The sequence below is a fragment of the Dermatophagoides pteronyssinus genome, unplaced genomic scaffold (assembly GCF_027571235.1).
Source record: "Dermatophagoides pteronyssinus isolate colony J.1.1.1.1 unplaced genomic scaffold, Derpt_VIB-CSIC_2022.12 sq0001, whole genome shotgun sequence".
In the NCBI taxonomy this organism is placed as follows: Eukaryota; Metazoa; Arthropoda; class Arachnida; order Sarcoptiformes; family Pyroglyphidae; genus Dermatophagoides; species Dermatophagoides pteronyssinus.
Window position 1 is genome coordinate 4404490 of NW_027461525.1, and position 23351 is coordinate 4427840.

Consider the following 23351-nt stretch of genomic DNA (forward strand, 5'->3'; position numbering starts at 1 on the left):
GGATATATTCCACAATAATAATTGAAAATGTGAATGAAATTTTTTCTTTCATTTTTTTTTGGTTCCATTCTGTAAAAACGGCTTCAGTCGCGCCATCTTGTAACCTTTGAAAAAAAGAAGATTTTTTTGAAAAAACCCAATTTTATCAATTGTAAATAGAAAAAAGGAAAATTTATCATCGAAATTAAAAGAAAATACAAAAAAATTCCATCAATGGATGCTTTTTGTTTCTGGTAATGATTTTCAATTTAAAAAAAATGAAATAGTAAAGACATGGGATAGAGAAAAAGAAGTCCATAATGATTATGATTATTGACTTTTTTTTAAAGAAAAAGAAAAAATAAAAAAGATTAGATTGAGCATATAGTGTACATTTGGATGATAATAATCATCATCAATTCAACATATTTAGATGATAACATCGATAGAATATTGGTACTTGATTAGATCGATCATTAAAGAAAAAGAAATGGGAAACAAAATGCGTCGCCAAGTTGATGACAACGATGCCGATATTGGATGGCGATATGGATTTCATATATCAAATTTTTTTTTGTTTCTCAAACATTTTCACAAATAGTAAGGGGAGAAAATTTGTTCTTTTTTTTTGTTCTTAGGCCACGAATAAACATTAGACGCCAATCAGTATCAAGTATCATCATCTTCATCATTATATTATGATGTGGCCATGCTGTTTATTAAAACAAATCATTGAATAACAATCCGAACAAGCTAAACAAGAAACAATTTTACTTAAAAAATTATTTCCATTTACAAATCATGAATATTTTTGTTTGTATTTTTTCAATATTAATTAATAATAATTCAATCATCTAATATTTTTAGATTTTGATCAATGAAAATCTTTGAAATTTTTCTTCTCTTAAATTGATGTTTATGTATCTGTGTCTATAATGTACCTTTGAACCTTTAGTCGAAACAAATCAACACCGAAATGTTTGTCTGTGTTTGAACATGGATAGATTACACAGATGATTTGGAATTGAATATTGTTGTTGTTATTTATTTTCTTTTTTTTCCTTGAAAATTGACAATCTTTATCCATAATCACATAATCATCATCATCATCATCATCATATTTGCCCAAATAAATTGTTTTTATTTAAAAAAATCGATTGACATGAACATTGATACTTCATGTTCTTCATCACCATCATCAACATGTTCAACATCATCATCATCATATATAACTATTACATCAAATGGTCCTGTTATTCAATCACAACAACAACAACAACAGAATGAAAGAATTTTAAATAATAATAATAATAACCAACATCAACATCATTGTCATCATTATCATAATCAAATACCACAAACATCATCATCTAATTCTAATTGTCAAATTAGACAACAACGATCCAACAACGTGAATGATGTCGAGTTTCAAGATCTATCTACATCATCATCAACAACAATTACAGATAATACAAATCCAATTATTGTACAGCAACATATATCATCGATTGATAATAACAATCAACCATCATTATCATCATCATCAACAACAACTATCACTATCTGTACTAATCATAATAATAATAATAATCATTTTCATAATCTACAGCAACAACATCGACAACAATCATTAATCCATAATCAATCAACATCGTGTTTGCAACAACAATCACATTCGCATCAAATTCCTGGTGTCATTGTACAACAGAATAATCATTCACCAATCATTTCAACACAGCAACGTAAGTAAAACAAACAGTTCGTAAATGATTTTTGCAAAGATGGGTACTTAGATCAAAATTTTATTATTTGCCAACACTAGATGACTCTTAAACATTGATAATGGATTTGTTTTTTTCCCAAGAAAAAAAAAGATCTGATAAAATAAATTTTCATTTAAATGGAAATAATTTTGTTTTCTTAAAAAAAATATACATAATATTCGAGGGAAAAAAGAGTATCATTAGACTTTTTTTGTGCCAAGTGTTGGCAAACAATTTTTTACTGTTATAGTCATCAACATTGCTTATCAAATTGATCAAAAAATCGAATGATGAATTGATCGGTTTTTGATGATAGCAATGATTTTTTACATTGGAATGATTATATTGGATTGGTTTTAATTTGAAAAACAACAAGGTTTATTTCAACATTCAGAATAGATGAATATTACAAATATATCACATCAATTTCAAGGAAATTCATTATTTAATGTTCCGAAACGAATTTTGAATCCGGATTAAAAAGACAGACAAAAGTAAATGGAAACAAAAATCAAATCCAAAAAATAAGCATATGACATTAAGGATTATTATTGTAGTTTCATTTGAAATAAAACAAAACCACAACTGTGTAATTTTTACCATCTATACAAACACTCTCTTAGTTCACTTACAATTGTCCGTGATGCAAAAACATAAAGATAATCATCACAACATTAGTGTAATAACAATAACAATAATGATAATTAAAAATTTAATCAAACAAAAAAAAAAATGATAATTAGATTTCAATTATCCTTGGCATTCAATTTTTTTTTATTATATTTGGTTTCATAAATAATGAAAATTTTATTATAACCCCAACCATCACAGAAAAAAAGTACAATACAAATCTATATTCATTCATTTATCATCACCTGATTAAAATTCCATAGAATAATAATAAAAAAAAGTTGTAAAAAAAACCAATTAGAATTGTACCATAATTCGTGCGTGTGTCATAATAATGATAATTTCAATTAAAGTCTACTTGAAATTGTTTTTTTGTTTCTTTACAACATACAGTCAGCAAAAGATTTAGTAGATTTATGGTGATTTTTCTCATTGTCTGTATCATTAATTTTAAAATCATCAGTGTAAGTAACAATCGTTTCAAAGATCATTGTTATTTGTCGTTGTTGTTGCTGCTGAATCGTTTATGGGCGGCCAATATCGATTGATGATTATTATCAAGAAAAATAATCAAATCTGTTAAACTAGAGTTGTTGACCATTTTGGTCACCAAAAAAAATCTAAAAATTTGTTAATCAAACATCAAAAACTAAAAAAATATAAAGAAACAAAAAAAAACATTATCAACTTTGTCGCTATGTAAATTTGTTCATCGTCACACTTTATATTCATGCATACAATATAAAATGCTGAGGTCAATCAAGTTATTTGGTTGGTCATAGAAGTGGATTGTTTACCTTTGCTTATTATCAGTTGGTCAAAAAGAAAAAATTTGGGTTTTTGATTAGAGAGAGAGCGAGAGACTATCGCATTCTATATTTGTTTGAAAAAATATTTTTCTTTAGTCAAACTGACCAGTTTCGACCGATTTTTCAAATCATTCTTGTCAATGACTAATATGTTATTCGAAATGAAAGTTTTTTCCTTTACTTTATTGGTTTTTATTCATTTTCATGTACAACAATCTATAGAATTTGACTCTATAATGCGAATCTAAATGGTGATGTTATTATTTGGAGTGAAGAAAAAATGAGAAGAAAAAAATTCTCTAACATCTTCATTGCCAAACAGGTTGTGTTCACTTTAGCCATTGGCTGTTTAAAAAAAAATGTATGCCCATACCATGAACCGAATTTGACACCGGCTATTGATATACATCCATGCAATTCATTCATTTCGTTCATTTCGTACATTCAACTACGGCTTCTGAAAAGTTTTTTTTTCAGAAATAAAATTATCCAACAAAAAAAGTTTTGAATAAATATCCTATAAATGTTTGTGTGCCTGTGTTTAACGTGAATGTAATGTAAAAATATTCAAGATTTTTTTCTTCAAAAAAAAAAATATTGTTTTCTTGATAATTCAAGGTGTGATTTGTGCAATTTGGTTTTGAAAAGAACAACCAAATTCAAAATGATTAAAATGCGTTCATTTGTACTCAAACATATGTAACAAAAAATCAAATCAAAGCATAAAAGAAAAACCGGATTGATACAAATTATCTCATTCAAATAAATTTGAATAATTAATTTTATTAAGAATCAAATTGGATCCATAAGATGACAATAGAACAAAAAATAAAAAATCAATTTACAAGATTTGTACAAAAAAAAAAAGAAAAGAAAATGCTCATCATAATTGTCATCATCATTTTTCTAAAATAGGATTGTTTCCAACATACATATCATCATCATCGTTGTCGTTGTTGTTATTATACGTTGTAAAAATCAACCGTTATCACAATCAACCACTATATCATTATCCAAATTATCATTTTTTTTTTTTTTTTTTGATTTAAAGTTGGCCATCATATCAAATCAATCTTAAATCAACATGTATATATCAATGCTAAGCTAGAATGAAAATGAAAAAAAAAATTTATATTAAATAAATGAAAAAAGAAGATGATATATTATCATTGGTTTTGGTAGCCATACTTATACCAAAAAAAAACGACGACGACGAAGAAATAAAAAAAACAGCAGCAGTTTTTCTTTTTTAAAAAAAAATATGAAGTAAAGTTATTGCAATCAGTCAGTGTTCAGTAAATTCTTCATCACACAAAGCTTAAGTTGTGGTCGCATCATCATCATCAATCCTTAAACACATTACACTACCTACCACATCATTGCATTATCATAATCATCATTGAATTTGGTATCTATCTAATATTGGATGCGTATATAAGTTATGGCTCGATTTTTTTCAATTTCTACAAATGCTCATCCTCATCATCATCATCATTCAAATTGATAAACATAATCAACATCAGTGAAATAAAGAAAAAAAAATTTGTCGACCAAATCAAAAAACAAAAATAATATATTTAAAAGAAAAAAACTTGAACCATATCCTTCTTTCTCTTGTCATCGTCGATCTATCTTAGTAAATTATTTTTTTTTTAATATTAAAATTGATTTTCTCATATGCATAGATGACATCAACAACATTTTCTTAATGGGAACAATAATATTCGGCAAACAAACAATTGAAACATTGAAATCATTGGCTATATTAAGCCAATATCGATTCTTAATGACAACATTTAATCTGGATACAATTTGAACAAAACAATAATAATAAATAAATACTCATTCATTAGATTATTTAATTTGCCTATTTTCAATAATAATTAAAAAAAATATAAAAGTGAAAATTATCAAGTAAAATTATTACATATCTTAATTTTAGTGCTTTGTGTGTTTTTTTTAAAAATAAAATTCTGAACAACATATCATCTGCCAATATCAACATAGATCTCATATTATATATTGTGCATTTTGTGTATACAGTGTTTTTTTTTGAAACTTTGAAATAGATATAATCTGATCGAATGTGGTTTAAAAAATCAAAATGTTAACCCATACGCAACCACCAGCGTGTCGGTTTATGTATGCGTCAACAAACGCTACATATAGCGGAAATAGTATTCAATCTTCATATAATTATTTCCCAATAGACTTTAACGTTGTAACACCACCATCACTGATGTTTCGTTCATCTCAACAAGATTTACCAGATACTACTGGCAATTTTTTCTGCAATGGTCCTGTAGATTATTCCAGTCTCAACAATACAAATCCAAATATTTATTCATCAATGGAATCAATCAATGAACATGATGATGTAATGGTTTCATCACAAAGTTCACCTGAATATATGACAAACGCAACTACTTCTAATAATAATAGTGGTTATAATAATGGTCGTATTTATTATAATTTATCAAATGAAAATATATGGAATCAATCATTATCTACTGTTCCTGTTAATAATGATGATTGTATGGATATTGTCGATACAGTTGGCAATAATAATGATAATAATAATGATAATGGTCGTGAAAAAATAAACAATTCTCGAATGATTCAACAACAACAACAACAAAATATTAAAGATGAAAATAGAAATAATTATATCGGTATTGATCCTTATTTAATTCAAATTATTTCTAATGATTTTTTGTTTGTTTTGTTTGTCTGGGTCTAAATGTGTGTGTGTGTGTGTGAAATCCATAATTTATTATCAGGGCCGTGTTAGAATGAAATAAATCAAATTGTGCATTACCTTTGTAATCACTATTTTTTTTAGCATGTGATGATCATCGATTTTTCATTTATAATGATTATAATAATTGATAGCCAAATTTCATTCGATATGATAATATTATACATCAATCCGTTCCGTTTTTCACTATCATCAATATATCGTTCGTGTAGTGATTGCAACAGAAATTTTCTTTATTTTTTTTTCGTTCCTTTACAAATCATTCTGAAATCATCTTAATACACACAAGGACATTGCTAAAGTATATAGGAGAAATAAATTTGTATTAGCATAAATAATTTCCATCATCATTCTTTTTTTATGAACAAAAAAAAACATTTTTTATGATTATGATTGCCATTTTTTTTAGGTACATAATTTTGTAATGTATCTTATGATGATTCCATCGGTGTTAAATTGTTTTAATGATGATCAGTAGATTTTTTAACTAATAATGAATGTTCATTGTTTTGAGGTTCTTGTTCAACAGGAAAAAGGAGGGTTGAAAGGTTTCCTTTAAAAAAAATGTTTATTTTATGTATGTTTCACACATGATTCAATTTTTTCGGATTTTGGATTTTCCAATTCAAATCAAACAAATTTAGAAAAAAAATGAATGAACGAAAGAAATCGTTCAACAATCGATATGTAAACGATGAATCAATTTTTTTTATAGATTCAAAATATACCATTTTGTTTCCAAATTGTTGATGGAGTTCAAAAAACTTTGTTTTTTTTTCTTTTGTTAACAAGTTTGTTTTTTTTCTTGTTAATCAAAAAAAGTTTTGAACTTAGAATTAAATCATTGAAGATGATAATCACCTGATGGAATACTTTGCAAAGAAAAATGAAAAGAATACAAACCAATTTTACCGCTCCGTATATAAGAATATTTAGAAAATATAACCTCGATGATGAGAAAATTTTCATTGACTTTGTTATGTCTGGCCTTATTATTATGATTTTTTTTATATTATCTTTATCATTATCATCGATAGAAGAAAAAAAAGATGGATAAGTTTAGGTATATTTGCCAATTATAGTGTGTCTATGGTTTTTGGTCGGTTTAATTTTTGTTTCCTAATCACTTTCTCACTAAATATTATTACCTGAAAGAAATTCGGTCTGCATCGTTGTATAATCGTTTTGTTCATTACTGAAAAATGCTGAAAATTTTTTTTTTTTTGATGGAAATGAGAAAAAATAATAATAACTTAAACAAAAAACATAAACAAACATGTTCCTTGTTATATCATCATCATCATCATCAACGTAGAATTTTATCGCAATGCTTGATTATATTTTTGCCAAAACATATCAGACAAAAAAAAAAAGAGAAAAAAGAAACTTTGACCAACACCGCAACAAACTTTTTTTTTGTTGTTTATCATAATCATCACTGATGTTTATTCTAATTTGTTTTTTCTTTTTTTTTCACTTCATTTTGAATGTTCATTATGAATATAGATTCAACATGTGATTCTATCAATAGCAATGCTAATAATAATAATAATAATAATATTAACAATAATACAACAACAAATGCGAATGGTTTAACTTCGACGAATAACAACAACAACAACAACATGGCCAATATGAATGGTGGTGGTGGTGGAAATGGTAATAATAATGAACTATCGACAAATAATGAAAATAATAATAACAACAATTCTGGCCAACAACAGCAACAAAATTCTATATGTGCTATTTGTGGTGATCGAGCTACCGGAAAACATTATGGTGCATTTAGCTGTGATGGCTGTAAGGTAAAATTTTTGATGTTTTTAATTTTAATCATTATTTAAATTATGTTTATTTTAAAATTAAAAAAAATATATTTATCCACTATCATCATCATTAATTAATCATCGACAATTTTTTTTTGCAGGGATTTTTTCGACGCAGTGTTCGCAAGAATCATTTGTATACATGTCGTTTCAATCGTAATTGTGTCATTGACAAAGATAAACGCAACCAATGTCGATATTGTCGTCTGAAAAAATGTTTCCGTGCCGATATGCGTAAAGAGGCCGTTCAAAATGAACGGGATCGTATTACGTGTCGTAGGCCTAGCTATGAAGATACAAAAACAACATCTGGAACTTCATTGGCTGTTTTGCTCAAGGCTGAGATGTCATCAAGGAAGGTGAAAAAAAATAATAATTTAAGTTTATTGTAGGGATTGAATGAACATGTATTTTTTTACAATAAACAGAATTGTTCTCCACCAACTGATACAAATTATCAATCGAAAAAAATAGCCAACATTGAAGATATTGGCAATTCTATGACACAACAATTAATGATACTTGTCGAATGGGCGAAATGTATACCGGCATTCATTGAGCTAAACATTGATGATCAGGTTGCTTTGTTAAGAGCTCATGCTGGTGAACATCTTCTTCTGGGCCTTTCGAAACGATCATTAGTACTCAAAGATGTTCTTCTACTTGGAAATGATCACATCATTCCTAGACTTACGCCAGATCAAGAGATCACACGTATTGGTTGTCGAATATTGGATGAAATTGTTGCAGTTATGAAAGATGTAAATATCGATGACAATGAATTTGCTTGCCTGAAAGCAATTGTATTTTTTGATCCTGGTAAGTATCATGATATTTTTGTTTTACTCATTATCATTTATATTGAGTGAAATTATTTTCAAAATGAAAAGCTGTGAAAAATTTAAAAGATTCAGCTAGAATAAAAAATGTTCGTCATCAGATACAAATCTGTCTGGAAGATTATGTAAACGATCGACAATATAATTCAAGAGGTCGTTTTGGTGAACTTTTGCTGATACTTCCATCTTTACAAAGCATCACATGGCAATTAATTGAACAGATACAATTCGCCAAGGCGTTAGGAAAACTAAACATCGATGAATTGATCACAGAGATGCTTTTAAGAAGTTCGACCAATATTGCTCAGTCGATTGCACCTGCATCAAATATCAATTCAGTCCAGAACAATCTTACTTCAACCGATCAATTACAATGGCAAAGGAATCATCTATGGCAAGGTGCTTATCCCAGTAAGTTGTTTAAACTATATGTCTACGATATATTAATAATTGATTGATTTAAAGGGCAAACATTCCCTGAGCCAAATATGAACAATATGGTTTCCAACATGTCTCAAGTAGTAAATGTTATCATGTCACAAGAATCAAGTGAAAACAGGCAACAATCCAATCTTGCACAGCAACAAGCTACTCAAATACAATCGCCATTATCATCGAGTCAGCCGACAATGGCTAATTCATTGGCTAATGGAGCACAAATGTTGGGACAAGTGGAAAACATTATGCAACAAATGAACAGGCAAGACCCATCTAGCCTAATCAATACGGATGATTTACTATCCGCACCGTCACAACCGGTGCAAACGTTCAAAAGTGAAATAACCGATAATGAAATCAACCCATTCTAAGAATGTTTAATCTGATTTTTTTTTGTATAAAATTGTGTAAAAAATTTCCAAAATTTTAGACTATAGTTTTCGATTATTTTTACAGATTATTAATTCTTTATTATCGAAATAAATAAAATATTGGAAATGGCCTGGATAAAAAAAGCCAACAAATAAAGTTATTAGAAATTTGTTTTATATTTTTTCACTTCAACCATTAATTGATGGATATTGATTAGTTCGCTTCGTAGCGGATTATTGCTGAAGGGTGGTTGACTAACAATTTTCTGAAATTTATGATAATATTGCACTAATTGTGTCAAGGCAATCTGTTGAATGTTATTACCAGTACGAAAATTAGTAAATGATGCCATTATATCTTTTGAAACTTGTTCTAATGATCGTCTCCAATTATTGTTAAAATTCTGTATCAAATCACCAACTCTAGGTTCCAATCGTTTCAATGATTCGATATCATTTTTTTCTGTCAATACTTCTGATTCTTTAACGAATGAAATCATAGCTCCAAAATGAGGATATAACATTTCTTCAATAAAATCCATTATTTTTTTATTCAATTGTTCTCTCATTGTTTCTGCTGCATTCGATCCATCTTTTTTACGTTCCAATAGGATGCCTAAGATTGTGTCATAATTATTGATGATGAAAACATATTGCTCTTTCGGTTTACAGAATTTAGTCGACATTCTTAGTATTAAATTCATCACTTCATTCTTTAGTTAGAAAAAAAACATAAACGTTTTAAATTAAAAAAGAAAAACAAACACAAAAAACATTACCTGTAATATGGATAATAAATTCGTGACGCGTTCATCAGGAAACGTATCATTTATCGTGACAATAGCAGCCGAAAATTCAGCAAATCGTCTGGTAATATAATGAGGTCGTGTATCGATTGTGTTTATTTTGTTTAAATCACAGAATTTTATGCTTTCAATGTGCATTAAGAATACTTGCTCAAATTGTGGCCATATAGTTTTGACAACATTTTCCCAATAATGATTCAATACCAATACTTCACGTTTCATTGATAATATTCGATATCGATAAATTATGTGCAAACAAACGAATAAAGCTATTGCATCATAACTTTGTGAAAACAGACTATCAATGTTTTTGTAAAGTAGATCCAAAGTTTTTCCGAAAATTGTATAAAATAAATCATGTGATGTTTTAGAGTTGACCATGAAAAACTCGTTCATAAATAGATATTCACGACAAGCATGACCAAGAAAGGCGTATTGAATCTCGCGGAATATATTTTCCAATGGAAATTTCATGTCATTCTTCGAAGCAGGATGCACAACAATCAATGGTGATTCAAGTTCAGTCGTTAACAATGATTCTCTATCACCTAAAGCAAAAATATTATGCCGATGCTTGATAATATTGGATTTAAGCTGAAATATTGAACTCCTATTTGCTTTATGTGAATCATCATTTCCCATCAAGTCATCTTTATCAGGCAGATCTTCATACATCATTTTGGTTGATTTATTAATGAATTCTTTGAAGTAGGAATAGTAAATCTTGCTCATTGTATCGATATATTCATTTTGTATCTCTCTGGCTATGTCTCTTTCGTGTGTAGCTAAAAATTTAAAAAAGAATTTATTTTTCAAAAGAGCATTTTGACCAATATGATAATTGGTCATTGGTTTTTTGCATGATGAAATCTTTTTCAAAATATATTCACGTATTTTAATAATGGCTTTTGATTTAAGATTGTTCAATATTTCCATCACATCCACACAAGCTTTTGCTTCACGAAATGATTGCTCTTTTACAAATGAAATTTTGTGATCCAAAATGATCAATTGTTCAAGAAATTCTTTCTCACTAACCGGAGTATCGACAATATGTTTTATCACTGATTCAGGAATGATTATATCATCAACAAATTCGCTCATTTGATTTCGAATCGCCTGTTTGTTTTTCAAACGTATATTCAACGAAGCTGATAATTCTTGCAATGATAATATTTCCTGGCAAATATTGCTGAGATCGGCTTGAAAAGCGCATAACATTCCTTCCAATCTTTCCAGGATTTTATCACTATCAGTGATTTGTGAATGTAATTCAGAAATATTATCAGCTTCCTTGATGTAACCTGCAATTGTAGTGTTTTCCAATTCAGATAAGGATTTTTCAACATTGGCAGAATATTCTCTCAAATCAATATTAGAATTGAGAATCTCTTTAACAGTTTCCTCGTCACAATCGATGGCTGGCTCTATATTGGAATAAAAAAAATAGATCTTAAATTAAAATCATTTGCAAAAAAAAATTACCGATCGTCTTGAGATTCATTTTGAATTTTATTAAATGTTTTGTTGGAAGTTTTGATGAAATTCATTTGACATGAAAAACATGTATCCACTCATTTCTCGAGTATGCGCAATGTAACTAACAAGTATCTGGATACTTTTGATCCATCCATTGCTCAATATCAGCAAAATGAGGCGGCTTTAACACTGAACTGAGAGCAGTAATTTGAATTGTGTTACTAAATCTAGTCTAATCATCATTATTTAGCTTTAACAATGATCAACAGGATGAATCTTCAGCTACAATGGCCGGAAATTGATAACATCAATTGGCCTTTGTATACAATAGGTTGGACAATAATTCAAGAGAAACGAGCAAAAACCAATACAAAAACAAAACAGATGGTCAAAACAACATCGAAGAAAAATAATGTTTGATATCATTATGTAAAACGCTGATATCATGAATCGTTCAATCTTCAAAGATTATTTGTTTGCTAAAAATGATTGCCACTTAGATCATGAATTAATTCGTCGACTTTGTGAAGGTTTTTCGTGGAGAAAAATCGAAGGCAAATCACGATTAGAAAAACGAAAATTTTGCATACGATTCGAAATGTGTAGGCTTGAATGGTACAAACCGATGTCAGGATATGAAGAATTTGAAGGTTGTATCGATTTTAGAGATATTCAAGAAATTCGAATTATTGAAGAGAACGGAGAAAAATTTGACAGCAAAACGTTTGCCATTTTATACGGGAAAAAATTTTGTCTTCGAAAATTATATTGTATTGGTGAGTTATAGAATTATTATTTTGATCATTTCGTTTAATTATTGATTCGATTTGTAAAGCTGATGCTGACATATGTCCGGAAAGAATTCGTAATTTGTTTAAATATATAAAAAATATTGCAGAATGGGTACCGTTCAGAGTTCAAGTTGACATTTTATTACAGCGAGAATTTGATGAATATTCTTCACAAAGTCAACATTGTAAAGGGTGAGATTAATTAATAATGAAAATTAATTATTGAATTGAATTGGAAATATTTAATTAAATATTACAGTATCTATCTAAAAGATTTAAAACATTGTATTACTCGTCATCATATAAAATTATCAAGCAGCCAATTGAAAAAATTATTCTACGATGTGGATCAGAATTTTACTGGTTGTCTAGAATACGATGGATATGTTTCACTGTATAATAAAATAAGCAATATTCAAACATCTATCGATTCATCATATCTGGATTCATTATTGCAATCATATTCGAATGATTTGAAAAAAATTAATATCGATGAGCTAAAAGAATTTTTTACCAAAGAACAAAAAATTAAAATATCGTTTCAACAGATTAGCGATATTGTTTTTCGAAATTCTTTAGATACATTACGTCATTATGAAACACAAGCATATTTTACTCGAATAGAATTTATTGATTATCTGTTTTCGAAAGAAAATTCTATTTGGAATGAATTCTGTAGTGATGTTACACATGATATGAATCAACCACTTAATCATTATTTTATAGCTTCATCACACAATACATATTTAACTGGTGATCAATTCAAAAGTGAATCTTCAGTCGAATGTTATATTCGATGTTTGCGTTCTGGTTGTCGATGTGTTGAATGTAAGTATTTATTTTTACAAAAAGAATTTACTGATGAAATTCAATAACATAATTATTTTATCACAAGTGGATTGTTGGGATGGACCTGATGGTAAACCATTGATTTATCATGGCCGAACATTAACAACGCGTATTCAATTCATCGATGTTATCAAAAGTATTCGTGATCATGCTTTCGAAGTTTCACCATATCCTGTCATATTATCTATTGAGAATCATTGTAGTATAAAGCAGCAAAAGTTTATGGCAGAATGTCTACAAGAAATTCTTGGTGATTATTTGTTAAAGAAACCATTAGATTTGAATGAAACATGTTTGCCATCACCCGAACGCTTGAAACGCAAAATAATCATAAAACATAAGAAAAGACGATTGGATTGTGATACTTTGAAAGAATCAAACAACAATAATAATAACAATTCAATCAAACCACCGGTCGAACCTAGTTCTTCCAAATCATTAAAAGAACGTAATGAAAATGACTATAACGATTGCAGTAATTCTATCAAATATGGAAATTTGCTTGTATACTCTGCTGATGAGAAAAGATTCAGAAAACATTTCGTCATTTTGACAAAGAAAAAATTGAATTACATTTTGGATACAAATGATGATCAAGATGAAGAGGAAGATGAAAGTGATGATGAAACATCATACGGAACAATAGGAAACAAAGAAAATAATTATTCAGCAAAACGTACATCACCTAAAAGTGAACTTCATTATGGTGAACCTTGGTTTCATGGTAAACTAAAAGGAGGTAGATCAGAAGCTGAAAAAATTCTCCTAAAACATCTGGATCTTGGTGATGGAACATTTTTGGTACGAGAAAGTGAAACACATCCCGGTGATTATACGCTATCATTTTTATTTGATGGTAAAGTACATCATAGTAGAATTAAATTAGATTGTCTTCCCAATGGAATCAAAACGTTTCGATTAAATGATCTTATAAGTTTTAATACGCTTTATGAATTAATTGATTATTATCAGACAAAACCATTGAAAAGTGACAAATTTCAAGAATTATTTCTACGTAATTTTGCTCCACATGAAAATACTCATGAAAATAAACCATGGTTTTATAAGCATTTATCTAAAGAAGAGGCAGAAGATATTCTAAAACGATTACGACATAATGGAGCATTTCTTGTACGATATAGCGAACAACAGGATAATCAATTTTCAATTTCATTTCGAGCCGAAAACATTATAAAACATTGTCGAATCAAAACAGAAGGACGATTATTTATGATCGGTAATGAAGAATTTGAAAGTTTAACCGAATTGATAGAATTTTATGAAAAACATCCACTTTATAAGAAGACAAAGCTGCTGTTTCCAGCCACACAGGAAAATGTTCGAATATTAGGAGGAGTAAGTTATGATAATAATATTGTTGCATTGAACAAAGTAATTAACCAAAAACTAACAAAAAAAAACAGGAGCCAACAGAATCACAAAGTAGCTACATGGAGCATGGCTTCATTCCAAAAGAAGAATCAAAAGATTTAGAATATTCGGATGATGAAATGGACGAAGAAGATGAACAAATTAAAAATGAAATCGAAACCTGGTATTCGATTGAGCTAGATCAAAATATTACCATATCATTATATCCATCTGAAATGAATTCATTCAAAATAGGATCAATGATATTTATGGCACAAGATGAAATAGAATGTCAAGATTGGATGATAAAAATTCAAGAAATTCTTAATAAAAAAGTTAAAGTAAGTTTCGATTTTTTTTTAGAAAAGATTGAAAAAGTTGATCAATTTTTTTCCATAATAAGAATAATAATTTGAATAAAGAATCATCAAAACGACAAATTCTTAAAATTGCACCAGAATTAAATGATTTGATTATATATTGTTGTTCGATTGGATATGACGGAAGTATGTTTGAATTAAATGTTTGAAATCGACGATTTTTATTAATGTTTTTCTCCATAGAGACAATGGATTATCGAGAAATGTGCTCGATTCGTGAATCAAAAATTGAAAAACACCTGAATATTAGTCAATATAAAACTATTATAAATTTTACACGTCATCAATTGATGCGTGTCTATCCGGAAGGAACTCGAATATATTCATCTAATTATAATCCAACAAAAATGTGGAATTGTGGTATACAGATGGTTGCATTAAATTATCAGACAAAAGATAAACCGATGCAATTGAATCATGCAAAATTTCTACAAAATGGTCGATGTGGTTATGTTCTGATGCCATCATATATGAAAAGTGAAAGCTATAATCCATTTGTAAAACCTGTTGATCTTGATTGCTGTTCACCTATTGTTCTCACTGTTAAAGTAAGATTCATGATGATAATTCAATCGATTTATTCTGATTATATAAAATTAATATGATAGATAATTTGTGCCAAAAATCTGAGAAAATTAATTAAAGGCATATTGAGTCCTTCGGTAGAAGTCGAAGTTATTGGTGCCGATTTTGATTGTAGAAAATATGCGACAAACATAATTTGTGAGTATCATTATCAATATTGACTGTTAATAATAATCGATTAAAATAAATTACAGATGATAATGGCTTATGTCCAACATGGACTAATGATAATCAGTTCATTTTCCATATAACTTACCCGGAACTTTCATTATTACGATTTGTCGTTTATCATCGAGATAATTTTGATGAAAGCAGTTTGGTAGGTCAGGCCACGTTTCCTGTTTCCTGTATCCGACAAGGATTACGAAGTATAAGATTGAAAAATGAATACAGTGAACATCTTGAGCTGGCTACTCTATTAGTACATATCGAAAGTTTCCCGGTCAAAGTATAAACAAAACAAATCTGATTGATTTGAATTCAAATTTTAAATGAACTATTTTTTTTTAAATCATAGGATGAAGGCGTCGAAAAACTAAATCATTCGATTGAACTTTTATCACGATTGGAAAATAACATCAATGAATTATTGACACGATGAGCAAATCTTTTTTTTGAAGATACCACCTGGAAGTGTTTGTAATTTTTCATTCGAATGTTACTCCGATTTAGATTCGAATGTTGGAGAAACTTTTTTCGAAACAAATTTTTCTTGCAACTTTCTTGCATGTCCTTTATGAAAGAATAAAAAATCTATTTATCTTTTTTTTTCATAAAAAAATGATTTATCGATTCTTTTTAATTTATTTTTTAGTATTTTTTTATTCTTCTTAAATTATTCATTTAGACTAATAATAGTTATTGATCGGGAATTCAATATTTAATTCATATTGAATTATATTACATTCAAATTGTGCATACAATTACAATAGTCATGTGTTGCTATGTTTCATAAATGAATTAAGATTGCAATGCTCAATTTTCTCATTCTTTATTGATTCATTTAGGTTAATAGTCAAAAATAAAATTTTGTTACAAATTCTAGAAAATCTACTGTGATATTTTTGTTGAATTGATCTAATCATGGCCGATGTTGCAACGAAATCACCCGATCAAAGTCCTGTAGAACCAAATCGCAACAATTCATTGAAAAATTCTAGCATTCTTCTTTTATCTATCATTTTGATTTCAACTTTATCTTTATTTATTGTTTATCTAAATTTTCCCAAACTAGAACCGTAAGTATGCTCTGATGAGATTTTTGAGAAAAATTATTCAATTAACATTTATTTTTAGCCATGAAAAGCAACATTTCAAATTGCCCATGAACATTGATGATGCCAAAAATTTGGGAAACGTTTTATCCGGGTACAAAGATCGATATTTTTACGTCGTTCTTTTCGGTTTTATCATCACTTATATTTTGTATGTTTTAATCATATTTGCTTGGAATATTTAATTGAAATTAATTTCTTTAAATTATTATGACAATTAGCTTGCAATCATTCGCCATTCCCGGTTCAATTTTCTTGAGTGTAATGTCTGGTTATTTATTTCCATTTCCATTGGCTTTATTGTCTGTTTGTTTTGTAAGTCAAAAAAAAAATTAACTTGATTTCAAAAATAATCATTTTTTTTTTTGTTTTTCTCAGTGTTCAGCGGTTGGTGCATCAGTCTGTTATCTACTTTCATGGCTTTGTGGTAGACCATTCATAATTAAATATTGGCCACATAAAGCTGCTCATGTATCCAACATAATCGATCAACATCGTAGTCATCTTTTTTTCTATGTAGTTTTTCTTCGAATCACTCCATTTTTACCGAATTGGTTGATCAATATAACATCACCTATTGTTAATGTTCCTTTATCTACCTTTTTTTTCGGAACATTTTTTGGTATGTTGAATGGTTTTTGTTATCAATTCAGATTGTCATATTGTTAATTTTTTTAATTTATAGGTGTTGCACCTCCTTCATTCATTGCTGTCCACGCTGGTACAACTTTATATCAGCTTACATCATCATCGAATATAATAACTTATAAATCTATGTTAATGTTGTTAACAGTTTCTATTATATCTTTGACACCGATCATTCTAAAACGAATATTCTCTGATAAATTCAAACAGCCTTAAGAGTCATTGTTATATGACACACATTAAATTTTTTTAAAAATTTATTTAAATTATTTTATTTGTATTTGATGAAATCATAAATTTTCATAGTTAAACCATTCTTTTTTTATTCCCAATCATATTTTGAACTATCATTGTAATTTTGAAATAAATTTCCGAAATTCATTTTCCATACATCATAATCTGGCTGTTGGTCGAATCCTAAAGTTCTTGTATATGTCAAAAAATCGGCAAATTCTTGTGGATAACCATCGCTAAGTTGTTCGGGAGGTGTCATCTGTTTTATTTGGCCAATTTTACGATATCGTTCTTTCAAAGTTGATGCTTTCAATCCTGACCATGGTAATTTACCTTTACGCAAAAAATACATAAACAAATGACCCAAAGATTCTAGATCATCACGTCTTGATTGTTCAATACCGAAATGTGCATTGATGCTCATATAACGAGCTGTTCCGGTTAAATTTTTTCCTTCACGAAATGGAATATGTTGACCTGTATGGGGATCGATGAATTCTTTCGATAGACCAAAATCTACAACATGTACAATATTACGATTGGGTAATCCAGGATAACCTAGAAGAAAATTTTCGGGTTTCACATCTCTGTATGCAATACTATAGAAAAAAATTTTATAATTATAATCACGATGAAAATGTAATTTTGTTGCTTACTTTTTGCTATGAATAAATTCAAATCGATTTAATAATTGTAAAACCAAATATAAGATTGTTTTGAGTTTGAAATTCTGTCCACATGTTTGAAATACTTCTTCTAGATTCTTTCCCAAAAGATCAATAACTAATACATTGTATTTAAACCATTGACCAAACCAATAAATTTTTGGAAAGCCAATAAGTTGGTCATCTTTTGCATTTATAATCTTATATATTCTCATTTCATTTGCCAATTGACCTCCTCGATCTCTGCTTGGTTCAAATTTTATTGCCACTTTTGAACCATCAATAATGCTTTGACCAAGAAATATTTGGCCAAACGAACCGGATCCTAATTTTTCTAATGTTTTAAAATTACCGCCGATTTTTGTTTCCGGTTTTATTTCTTGTCCGCTGCTAATTTTAACCTGTTCATAATCATCTTCAAACCATGAATTTGAGTCATAAGACATAGACATTTTTTTACAAAAAATTAAAAATTATTGACAATCGGATCAATAAATGTAAAAATCAATATTTAAATAACATTCTAAAACGATTATTATTATTAAATTAAATAATCGAATAGAATTATTACATTTTAGTCAAAATTAATCAATCAAATTAATAACATTATTTTTTCAACCCCTCACCACCCACAGGAAAAAAAACAAACAAACAAATTGATCATCATTGTTATTTATCGATATGAATGATTACTACCACTATAGTGTATATTTATATACTACATTTATATATGTTGTCGACAGATATGCTGTTCAAAAAAAAAAAACAAGCTGTCCATTAATTAATCATCGATGGTCATATGTGCAGTGATTGGTAATACCAATCATAATGATTCTTAAGTTGATTTTCTTTTCTTTTCTTTTTCTTTTCCCGATACTTTCAAACGAGAAAATTGTACATTATTAATGTTATTGATATTGTTTTGGAACAAAGTTATAAACATTTAGCGCATAATAATAATAATAATAATAAAACCGGAATAATAACATTATATTTTTTTGTCATAATAACCCAATGGTCATGAGTGCCGTCTGGCTTTCAGATTATATCATAATAATAATAATAATAATAATGATAATCATCATCATCATCATCAATGACTCTTTCGGATGAAAAGAATCAAATCGAAACAAACGATCCACGAAAATAAAAAGTGTTTCCATATTTTTTTTTTGTTTGTTTCATAAACAGAATAAGAGTATGAGAACGAATAAGAGAGAGCGAGAGAAAATTGTTTTTTTTCGGCCGAATCTGCAATTGACAGATTTGATTTTGGACTTTTTCTATATCTTTTCCATATATAAACATCATATTCGTATTCAAGTGCATTCGTATGTATGTATTGTGTGTGTACCATTATTATTCGGTGCCAAAACTAATTTACTTTTTTTTCCTTTCGTCTATCCACCCATCCACCAAGCTTGTATCAAATTGATGAAAATTCTTGGAACCTGAAGACAATCATCAAAGATGAACTAAAAACTATAGCCAAACAAACAAATAAATACACAAATCAAGTGTAGAGAAAATAATAAAACTCCGATTTATATTTATGAAATTGACAATAATAATAATTAATATCTAAAGTTGATTTTGATACATGAAATCAATGGATCGTATAACGAGTTTTTTTTTGTTTTGTTTCATTTGTTTCTTTGTGTTTTGGTCATTTTGAAACATTTATTATTAATCACAATCAGAATGTATATAAGAGCAAATAGAATCGAAAATTTTTGAAACAAAACAATAGGAAAACAAAAATTGTCAATCGTTTGATATTTTTGCTAAATATCCAAATGATCATGTCTAGAACACATGTGTCGTGTTTGTCATTTTCATATTTTCAAAAAAAAAAAAAAAATTCTGCCTGTCAAATCATAAATTTTTTTCTTTTTTCTTTAGTGAGATGTGTGTGTGTGTGTTTGTATAAATGTTGTTTAAAATTTGAAATTTTAAATCATAAAAATGAAACAAAAAATGGGAAAAAAATCTATTCTCAAAATCAGATTCAAACAAATCAAATCAGAATAGTCCAAGAGAAAAAAAGACCTGTTGTATAATATCAATAATGTGTGACATTATTATTAAAAAAAAAAATGATTACTATCGATTGAAAATCGATTCGATCAAATTGATTCTGTATTTTTTTTTCTTTCACTCACTCTCAAGATACTCAGAATGTATCGATGTATTAAAAAAAAATAGCCAATAATAATATTAAGTTGCTGGTTATATGGCTGCTGGCTTTATCGATTATTATACAAACGAATATTACGATACGAGATGAATAGATTGATAGTCGTCTACAATCTAAAAATATGGTACACGACACAACCAAACACATGCAAACATATTGGTGCTTGTTTTTTTTATTATTTCACTAGCATTCACAATTGAATCTCAAAAAAAAAAATTAAGAGAAAAAAATTCTCAAACATTTCTGGATCGAGTTTTTTATTATTATCGGGGTTTCAATTGCGATTTTCGCATACACAAACAAACATACCCGTGGAATTGAACATTGGTGCGTCATGTGCTTATGACAGGTATAAAAGTTTTTTTCTTTTTTTACTTTTTATCTTGATTTTTTTTTTTGTTGGTCGTGTGTACAGCTTTTACATTGAAAACATAAAACGGTGCCCATTGGCTGTGTTGTGTGTTGTCAAGTGATTGGATTTAATAGTAATTTTCTTGAAATTTGATAATATAATTTGGTTACCCATAATTTCATCGTATACGATGAATAAAATGAATTGAATTTTCTTTCTATTCAACCCATTCTTACCTTTAAGGTTCTATTATGATGATAATAATAATAATAATAAAGATATAATCTGTGAATGAGTTTTGATTTGATTGAATTTTTTTATTTCATTCGTTTTCCTCTATTGTGAATTATTACATTATACGATGATGATGATCATATCATTCAATCAAATTTTTTTTTCGGGAGAAAAAAAATGGAAATTATATTCCCATTGACAATATTAATGATGATTACAATAATGTTTGTCGTCATTCTTTTTTATTAGAGAAAAAAAACACACACATACAGCAATTATCGATTAATGGCACACACATACACACATTGACATATGGTGAACAATCATTATTGTTTTTTTTTTTTGGGAAAATATTAAATGTATTCTACACATTTATATGAATGAAATTTTTTTTTATTCTTTAAAAGTACCAACAAGAAAAAAAAACGAAACGAAACGATCATCAATTTTTGATCATTAAAATCAACTATTAACAATAACAATAACATACAGTTATGGACAATGGACAATAACAAAAACAAACTATGATGATCAAATCGTTGATGGCGGTGGTGGTGGTGATAATAGCTTTGATTCGATGTCGTGAACAAATGCTGCTTTCGAATTTTTTCTTCAATCATCATCATCACTATTACCATCATCAAATAATCGGAAACACATGTTTGGTATTTTTTTTTGGTAACTTGAAAATTGAAACAAACATAAGAAAAATAATCTATAATCTCTATTGATTGATTCAATTTTTCCTTATTTGATAATGTTGATAGTTTTCTTGTTTAATTCTCAAGAATTGTTTATGGATGTTTTCATAAATATATTGTATTATTAATTATTATGATTTTCTATTCATCATCATTTTTTTAATTTTTATATGTAATATCGGCAATGAATGCATGAATGAAATCAATCATTTTCATTTATATAATGAGAAAAATATTCTAATTTACTCATTTACACACACGCATCAAACTTAATCATCATAAATTAATTTTTTTTGAAGGAAAAAACAGTTTGATGATATGATGAACTATGAAAGTTTTTTCTTGGATAAAGAATATTCCGCCATATTTATATGATGATAATCAATGAATGAATCAATGAACTTTTTTCAGCCAAAAAATTGATATTCTTGTTTCCATTAGCAATTGGGGTTTTTTTTCTTCATTTGAATATATCAATTTAGTATGTGTGTATGGAATTTTACGGAATTGAAATGATTTGCAAAACTTTGAAAGTTGATTTGAATTTAATTGGATTCTGCGTGAAATTTTTCAAGAGAGAGAGAGAAACCGCTAATAGTCGACAAATCGTACGCGTGTCGTTTTTGTTTTTGGACGAATAGTGGAATGGTGAAAGGAATCGTTCATACACATGATTTTTTTTTCAAACCCTTTTTTCCGATATCAATATAATATGTTGTAAGGGGGTGATCCGAAAAAAAATTAACGGGAAAAAAATGTTGAATAATGTTGAAAGAAACGAGAAAAAAAATAAAACGTGTGGCCAAACCAATACCAAACGAAAAAAAAAAATAATGTAACGCTCTTTAAGAAACCATTAATATCATCACAAAATACCAAAAGTGAATGACAGAATCCGGATATTAATAGATATTTTTTTTTTCTTTCTATCCTGACGTTGTTGTTGCTGTTGTTTCAATTGAAAATTATGTTTGTTGTCAATGATTCCAATCTCTTGTTGTTTTTTTCGATACAAACGAAAGAAAAAAAGTGTTTTTTATTTTTTTCATTCAAATTGTTTTTTCATTCTTGCTTCCCCTTGCACCACTTATTGAATTCATTGAAGAAAATCCTTTGGTTTCGGTTCGGTTGTGTGTTGTATGCAGTGTGTGCTAAAAAAGTGTGTTTCACCGCACACACATATGATTTTCGATTCAATTTCAATTTGTTACCAATTTGATCAAAAGAGAGAATATAACCCGATATTTTTTTTCATGAAAAATCATAATAATAATAAATTGAAAACAGCCAACTATTAATAATAATAATAATAAAAGTGTGAATGCTTGAAAAAAATGAATAATAATAAAAAAATGAAATGAAATTTGAATGAATG

The 23351-nt window shown here is 28.1% G+C and overlaps 5 protein-coding genes and 1 long non-coding RNA gene across 7 annotated transcripts; 3 read left to right on the top strand and 3 right to left on the bottom strand.

Moving 5' to 3' along the window:
- The first annotated feature begins 1126 nt into the window (after nucleotides 1–1126).
- On the top strand, nucleotides 1127–9570 carry LOC113789225 (uncharacterized). Its single transcript, XM_027338734.2, has 6 exons — nucleotides 1127–1721; nucleotides 7446–7744; nucleotides 7867–8124; nucleotides 8194–8584; nucleotides 8656–9015; nucleotides 9070–9570. Exons 1-6 carry the CDS (start codon nucleotides 1142–1144, stop codon nucleotides 9411–9413), a joined length of 2232 nt encoding a protein of 743 aa, XP_027194535.2. The 5' UTR covers nucleotides 1127–1141; the 3' UTR covers nucleotides 9414–9570.
- On the bottom strand, nucleotides 3921–4794 carry LOC142645960 (uncharacterized). The gene is made up of 2 exons (XR_012846977.1): nucleotides 4370–4794; nucleotides 3921–4285 (listed from the first exon to the last, which is right to left on the bottom strand). It is a non-coding gene; the product is annotated as an uncharacterized LOC142645960 (long non-coding RNA).
- Vps52 (vacuolar protein sorting 52) lies at nucleotides 9480–16067 on the bottom strand. Of its 2 annotated transcripts, none has more exons than XM_027338736.2 (3): nucleotides 15931–16067; nucleotides 10193–11646; nucleotides 9480–10126 (listed from the first exon to the last, which is right to left on the bottom strand). In XM_027338736.2, the coding sequence occupies exons 1-3, from the start codon at nucleotides 15941–15943 to the stop codon at nucleotides 9575–9577; spliced, it is 2019 nt and encodes a 672-aa protein (XP_027194537.2). In that variant the 5' UTR covers nucleotides 15944–16067; the 3' UTR covers nucleotides 9480–9574. The 2 variants fall into 2 exon arrangements, with proteins under 2 accessions (XP_027194537.2, XP_027194536.2); XM_027338735.2 differs by lacking the exon at nucleotides 15931–16067 and adding an exon at nucleotides 11705–11861.
- LOC113789230 (1-phosphatidylinositol 4,5-bisphosphate phosphodiesterase gamma-1-like) lies at nucleotides 11887–16820 on the top strand. The gene is made up of 11 exons (XM_027338740.2): nucleotides 11887–12474; nucleotides 12534–12681; nucleotides 12749–13317; nucleotides 13385–14694; nucleotides 14763–15050; nucleotides 15113–15215; nucleotides 15273–15637; nucleotides 15698–15812; nucleotides 15869–16122; nucleotides 16192–16309; nucleotides 16720–16820. The coding sequence occupies exons 1-10, from the start codon at nucleotides 12144–12146 to the stop codon at nucleotides 16273–16275; spliced, it is 3567 nt and encodes a 1188-aa protein (XP_027194541.1). The 5' UTR covers nucleotides 11887–12143; the 3' UTR covers nucleotides 16276–16309; nucleotides 16720–16820.
- stas (Transmembrane protein stas) lies at nucleotides 16758–17983 on the top strand. The gene is made up of 5 exons (XM_027338738.2): nucleotides 16758–16912; nucleotides 16971–17099; nucleotides 17170–17263; nucleotides 17327–17570; nucleotides 17634–17983. The coding sequence occupies exons 1-5, from the start codon at nucleotides 16758–16760 to the stop codon at nucleotides 17807–17809; spliced, it is 798 nt and encodes a 265-aa protein (XP_027194539.1). The 3' UTR covers nucleotides 17810–17983.
- Nucleotides 17833–19090, bottom strand: LOC113789228 (casein kinase I-like). Its single transcript, XM_027338737.2, has 2 exons — nucleotides 18484–19090; nucleotides 17833–18426 (listed from the first exon to the last, which is right to left on the bottom strand). Exons 1-2 carry the CDS (start codon nucleotides 18942–18944, stop codon nucleotides 17916–17918), a joined length of 972 nt encoding a protein of 323 aa, XP_027194538.1. The 5' UTR covers nucleotides 18945–19090; the 3' UTR covers nucleotides 17833–17915.
- Between the last annotated feature and the right edge of the window lie 4261 nt (nucleotides 19091–23351).

Bases quoted from the DNA above. Each gene is read 5' to 3' on its own strand.
- LOC113789225 (XM_027338734.2), top strand. From the start codon at position 1,142: ATGAACATTGATACTTCATGTTCTTCATCACCATCATCAACATGTTCA. The intron at 7,745-7,866 runs GTAAAATTTTTG...TTTTTTTTGCAG, and splicing joins TTAGCTGTGATGGCTGTAAG to GGATTTTTTCGACGCAGTGT. The intron at 8,585-8,655 runs GTAAGTATCATG...CAAAATGAAAAG, and splicing joins AATTGTATTTTTTGATCCTG to CTGTGAAAAATTTAAAAGAT.
- Vps52 (XM_027338735.2), bottom strand. The intron at 10,127-10,192 runs GTAATGTTTTTT...TTCTAACTAAAG, and splicing joins ATTTATTATCCATATTACAG to AATGAAGTGATGAATTTAAT.
- LOC113789230 (XM_027338740.2), top strand. From the start codon at position 12,144: ATGAATCGTTCAATCTTCAAAGATTATTTGTTTGCTAAAAATGATTGC. The intron at 14,695-14,762 runs GTAAGTTATGAT...AAAAAAAAACAG, and splicing joins ATGTTCGAATATTAGGAGGA to GAGCCAACAGAATCACAAAG. The intron at 16,123-16,191 runs GTATAAACAAAA...TTTAAATCATAG, and splicing joins TCGAAAGTTTCCCGGTCAAA to GATGAAGGCGTCGAAAAACT.
- stas (XM_027338738.2), top strand. From the start codon at position 16,758: ATGGCCGATGTTGCAACGAAATCACCCGATCAAAGTCCTGTAGAACCA. The intron at 16,913-16,970 runs GTAAGTATGCTC...ATTTATTTTTAG, and splicing joins AATTTTCCCAAACTAGAACC to CCATGAAAAGCAACATTTCA. The intron at 17,100-17,169 runs GTATGTTTTAAT...TATGACAATTAG, and splicing joins TTTATCATCACTTATATTTT to CTTGCAATCATTCGCCATTC.
- LOC113789228 (XM_027338737.2), bottom strand. From the start codon at position 18,944: ATGTCTATGTCTTATGACTCAAATTCATGGTTTGAAGATGATTATGAA. The intron at 18,427-18,483 runs GTAAGCAACAAA...TTTTTTCTATAG, and splicing joins GAATTTATTCATAGCAAAAA to TATTGCATACAGAGATGTGA.